At 42.2% G+C, this 5,399-nt stretch overlaps 1 protein-coding gene across 1 annotated transcript in view; it reads left to right on the forward strand.

The window, feature by feature from the left end:
• The window catches only part of NEK10 (NIMA related kinase 10), a 425,054-nt gene that overhangs the window by 324,265 nt on the left and 95,390 nt on the right, over window positions 1-5,399 (forward strand). The window contains exon 27 of the mRNA XM_042780294.1: window positions 558-612. Coding sequence (XP_042636228.1) covers window positions 558-612 — 55 coding nt within the window. The remainder of the gene's footprint in view (window positions 1-557; window positions 613-5,399) is intronic.

Consider the following 5,399-nt stretch of genomic DNA (forward strand, 5'->3'; position numbering starts at 1 on the left):
GGGGCTGGTGCGGGATCGGGCAGTGTTTCGTTCTGCTGTGCATGGGGTCGCTATGAGTCAGAAACGACTCGACGGCACTTAACAACAACAACAACATATGTAACAAATTCTGGAAGCAGTTCATTACTGACTATATTCAGATGAATTCAGTTGTATATCCTGGTAGCAATGAGGGTGGCCCAGTGGGGAAGTGGGAAAAGAGAAACTGGACTCTTAAATTTGCATGTGGGGACTGGTAGCTGTTTCATCAAGGGCTTTAGGGTGATGATGACATAAGTATTTTATTGTACTTTATTAGCTATTAATAATGGAGTTTCTTTGTTTAGTGTTTTTTCTTTGGAAAAAGACCCTTAAACAGAGCTGTCAAGTAAAATTGTAATTTGTGATACTATATTATCAGTTCATACTTTCATAAATCCAGACCATTTTCCCAATATATAAAATAGCTCAGATAGCTCAGATAACAGAAGTGCAACATTGCCTTTTTTTTTTTAAATTGATCAAAAAATATTTGCAGAGGAAAAATGTCGTTATTTCTTTTTATTTTATTATTTCAGGAATTTTAAAGAGAAGTTTTAGTGCTTCAGGAGGAGAAAGGCAATCTCAAACAAGGTATGTACAATTTGGCCTTCTTTACAGAGCTGAGTTATTAGTGTCTAAATTGAAAACCGATAGCTAGAAGTGGCCCTGGCCATGTGGTAACAGAGGTTATTAGAGCCAACACTCCCAGAAGCAGTTATAGCTTACCAAACTGCACATTGGAAAGAATACTAAGCTTGGACCTTGGTTTTAGTCTAGCTCGCCTTTTCCTAGCTTGTGACTCTTGGCAAATAAGTTGTTCTCTCTGAGTTCAAGGGCAGACCAGGAAAGTAGGGAATTTGTGCTCTATGAGGTCATCTGGAGTCCCATCTCCTTCTGTCTTGTTCCTCCGTATCTCCAGGGTATTGTTCTGATCCTCATGCCAAATGTGATTTAACAACAACACACCCACATCCCGACCAGCAGAAGTTGGAAAGGCATTGGAAAGCACAGCCTTCTTTTTAAAAGACATGACACAGATGTTGTGCTCACAGATTTTGTTCATATACCATTGGCCAGAATGTAGTCAGATGACCAATATGAAATATGTTTGGGGGATTCAATCTGACAGGAAGCCCTGGTGGTATAGTGGTTAAAAGTGCATGGCTGCTAACCAAAAGGTTGGTGGTTCATACCCATCAATTGCTCTTTGGGGGAAAGATGTGGCAGTCTGCGTCTGTAAAGATTTTGTCTTTGGAACCTCTATGAATCAGTTCTACTCTGTCCTATAGGGTCAGGTCACTATGAGTCAGAATCAACTTGATGGCAACAGGTTTGGTGGTTTTTTGTTTGTTTGTTTCTAAAGGTAGGAGAAATTGTTATTTTAGGATAATCAGCAGTTTCTGAGACAGTTGTCTGTTTGAGGATTGAAAATAAGTGATCAGATTTGCCCTTTTGGAAATTCCTAGTGACCTTTCTGAGAGCAGTGTCACTGGCACAATGTTGGGTGGGAGAAGAGGGCTGATTGTAGTGTCTTGGAAGTTAGGGATGCCAGAATGTGGAGCAAGTGAAGACAAGACATGAAAGTGAGGAAGGAGCTGGAACTACAGTAGTTCATGGGGATGTTTGATGGAAAAGGGCTTCCTAGAATAGGGCAACATCAGTAGTTTGATACTGAAAGCAAGAAGCCAATAGAGAGGAGAGATTAAAGAAGAAAAGAGATCATTTGTGGTGTACATTCCCAGAATAGCTTGGAGCTAGAGGAGCAGGCCTGGGAAAGATGAATGGGCAACCTTTCTCTGAGTCTTGGGAAAGGGAGCAGAAGATAAAATTAAGATAGGGAAGTAAAGCAGAGGTTTATTAAAGAAGGTTATACTTGGTGGCTGCTGCTTATTATGAGGTGATGTTTGAGGTCATCTGCTGTACAGATTTGAGGGGAGTGGTAAAATAGAAACAACTGCTATCAAGATGGGAAAGGAACTGGGCAGAGACAGGCAAAAAGACTGCCACACAGCTCTGAGGCTCAGATACCAGGCCAGGCAGGGATGCACATCAGCAAAGGTGCTCTTAGCATGCTTTGGAGTTGTTGATGCCTCAGGCTAAGGAACTGGTTGCATCCCATCAGTGTGAAAAAAGGCTAAGGATGCAGATATTCTGCAACAACCAAGGCTTTTTGGATGCGACCAGAAGAACCTGACTCTGGCTGACTTGAGCAAAAGGTAGAACTTGTTAGAAGGTTGTAGGTGGTGCATATAATTCAGAACCCAGAGAATCCAGGCTAAGAGCCTGAGCAGCCCCTGAAGTCTGGGGAGCAGGCTTTTGTTGCGGACTTTTCAGAATATTGATGCTGGGATGGATTAGCTGCCAGATTGTTTTTCCATTCGTGTGGTGCCTTTCTTAGGATTCAAAGTTTGAGAGAGTCACATTGGCCTGGCTTAAATCAGAGCCCAGTCGACTGCTGTGGGGAGAGCTGAGCCCCTTAATCAATAGCCCCTCGAGTCTGTCAGGGAACCTTGCTGAAGGGAACAGGAGCATGCTGGGAAGCCTAAGATAAACTATTATCCATATCTGAGTCTAAGGATATCAGAAAGAACACAAGTAAAATGAATTTAGGAATAAAGAATCTGCCCAGCAAAATTTTGAGGAATTCAGATGGGGTGGGAAAGGAAGGTTCTTGTAGGCAATTTTTATTTGTTGTTTCTTTGTTTGTTTAATCAAAGATACAGCATCACTGATAACTTTGTCTTCTGCAAGTGAGGATCAGGAAGAGATAAGGTGGAGCCTTTCAAGTTACTATCTTTTTTCCAATGTTTTTGGTAACAAGAAAACCCCCAAAAACCAAACTCACTGCATCAGGTCAGAACCGACTCATAGTGACCCCTCCTTGAGTTTCCAAGGTAGTAGCACTACGGAAGTAGATTGCCCAACCTTCCTTGTGCAGAGTGGCTGGCAAGTTTGAACCACCAGACTTCTGGTTAGCAGTCAAATCCGTTAGGCACTACACCACCAGAGCCTAAGGAAAACCTAATAAAGCACATAATCTACCAGAAAGGTCATCAAGGAAAACTTGTAAGACCTAATGATTTTCTTTGTTGTTGTTGTTGTTCTTATGTGCCATCGAGTCGGACCCGACTCAAAGCTACCCCTCCTTGGGTTTCTGAGGCAGTATCACTATGGAAGTAGATTGCCCCATCTTCCTTCCGAGGAGTGGCTGGTGGGTTTGAACTGCCAGCCTTCTGATTAGCAGTCAAGTGCCTTAGGCACTATGCTATCAGAGTCTCCCATGATTTTCTTTAGTGGGCCAAAATGCAGAGATGCCATGGTCAGAAGTAATAGTGAGGGCAGTGAGAGAATAAATAGTCTAAAACTTTAAGGAGAGCCAAAATAGCTGATTTCAGGGACTTGGGATCTGAGTTAGGAGATCCCTGAAGGATTCAACCTTCTCCACTTTCTGACTTCCCAAGACGGTTTTCTATCCCTAAACTACCTACATTTGCAGACAAGGAAATTACACACAGAAGCTTGGATTAGGAACTCTTTCTCCCACATCCTAGCAAGTGAGGGGCAAGGGTGGGAGGTGTGTGCTTGGCTGTGGATCTTGGGAGTCTAAACTCCTGGCACTGTGGGGGTGCGTCCTCTTCATCATAACTTCTGTGTAAGCACATAATGTGTGCAATCAGCTTTTGTGAGCTGCTCTGGAAATCTATTCACTGCCTAGGTCAGTATTTCCATAAGCAAATATTCCACATGCTTTCCCTCAAAATAATTAACATACCCTTTTGGAATATACCCCAAACCACACTCACTATGATAGAGTCGATTTTGACTAATAGCAATGATATAGGACAGAACAGAACTGACCCATGTGATTTCCAATGCTGTAAATCTTTACAGAAGCTGACTTCCTCATCTTTCTCCCACAGAGTGGCTGGTAGGCTTGAACTGCTGACCTTTTTTTTTTAGCAGCCCAATGCTTTAACCACAGCCTCACCAGGGCTCACTTGTAGACTAGGTTGTTTTTGTTGCTAAGTGCCATTGAGTCATCTCCAACTCATAGCAACCTTATGTACAGCAGAATGAAACACCGCCCAGTCCTGTGCCAGCTCCACAATTCTTACTACACTTGAGCCTATCACCACCGCCACTGTGTCAGTCCACCTCGTTAAGGGCCTTCCCCTCTTTCTTCGACTCTCTGCCTTACTGAGTATGACATCTTTCTCCAGGGAATGGTCCCTTCTGACAACATGACCAAAGTATGTGAGATGAAGTCTGGCCATTCTTGCCTCCAAGAAGCATTCTGGCTACACTTCCTCCAGGACAGACCTGTTAGTTCTTTTAGTAGTCCATGGTACTTTTAGCATTCTTTGCCAACACCACAACTCAAAAGCATCAATTCTTCTTCGTTCTTCCTTATTCATTGTCCAGTGCTCACACACATATGAGGTGATTGAAAATACCATGGCTTGTGTTAGGTGCACCTTAGTTGTCAAGGAGACATCTTTGTTCTTCAGCACTTGAAAGAGGTCCTTTGCAGACAATTTTCCCAGTGCTATTTGTCATCTATTGTCCTGACTGCTGCTTCCATTGGCGTCGATTGTAGAACCAAGCAATGTGAAGTCTTTGACAACTTCAATCTCTTCTCCATTTATCATTGTGAGGGTTTTGGTTTTCTTTATATTGAGCTGTAATGCATACTGCAGACTGTATTCTTCAATCTTCATAAGTAATTACTTCAACTTATCCTCACTTTCAGCATGCAAAGTTGTGTTGTCAGCATATTGCAGGTTGTTAATAATTCTTCCTTCAATCCTGATGCCACATTCTTCTTCATATAGTCCAGCTTCTTGGATTATTTGCTCAGCATGTATATTGAATAAGTATGGAGAAAAGATACAGCCCTTCCACACTCCCTTCTTGATTTTAAGCCATGCAGTGTTCCCTTGTTCTGTTTGAATGACAGCCTCCTGGTTTGTGTACAGGTTCCTCATGAGTACAATTAAGTGTTCTAAAATTCCCATTCTTCCCAATGTCATCCACAATTTTTTATGATCCACACAATCAAATGCTTTTGTATAGTCAATAAAACACAAGTAAACATCTTTCTGGTATTCTTTACTTTGAGCCAAGGTCCATCTGACATCAGCAATGATATCCCTCATTCCACATCCTCTTCTGAATCCAGCCTGCACCTTTGGAAGTTCTCTGTCAATATACTGCTGCATCTGTTTTTGAATTATCTTCAGTAAGATTTTACTTGCATGCAATATTAATGATATTGTTCGATATTTTCCCCAATCTGTGGGATCACCTTTCTTTGGAATGGGTACAAATATGGATCTCTTCCAGTCAGTTGGCCAGGTAGCTGTCTTCCAAATCTCTTG

Source organism: Orycteropus afer, unplaced genomic scaffold, assembly GCF_000298275.1.
Source record: "Orycteropus afer afer isolate SDZICR_OR568_19922 unplaced genomic scaffold, OryAfe1.0 scaffold00003, whole genome shotgun sequence".
Taxonomy (NCBI): Eukaryota; Metazoa; Chordata; class Mammalia; order Tubulidentata; family Orycteropodidae; genus Orycteropus; species Orycteropus afer.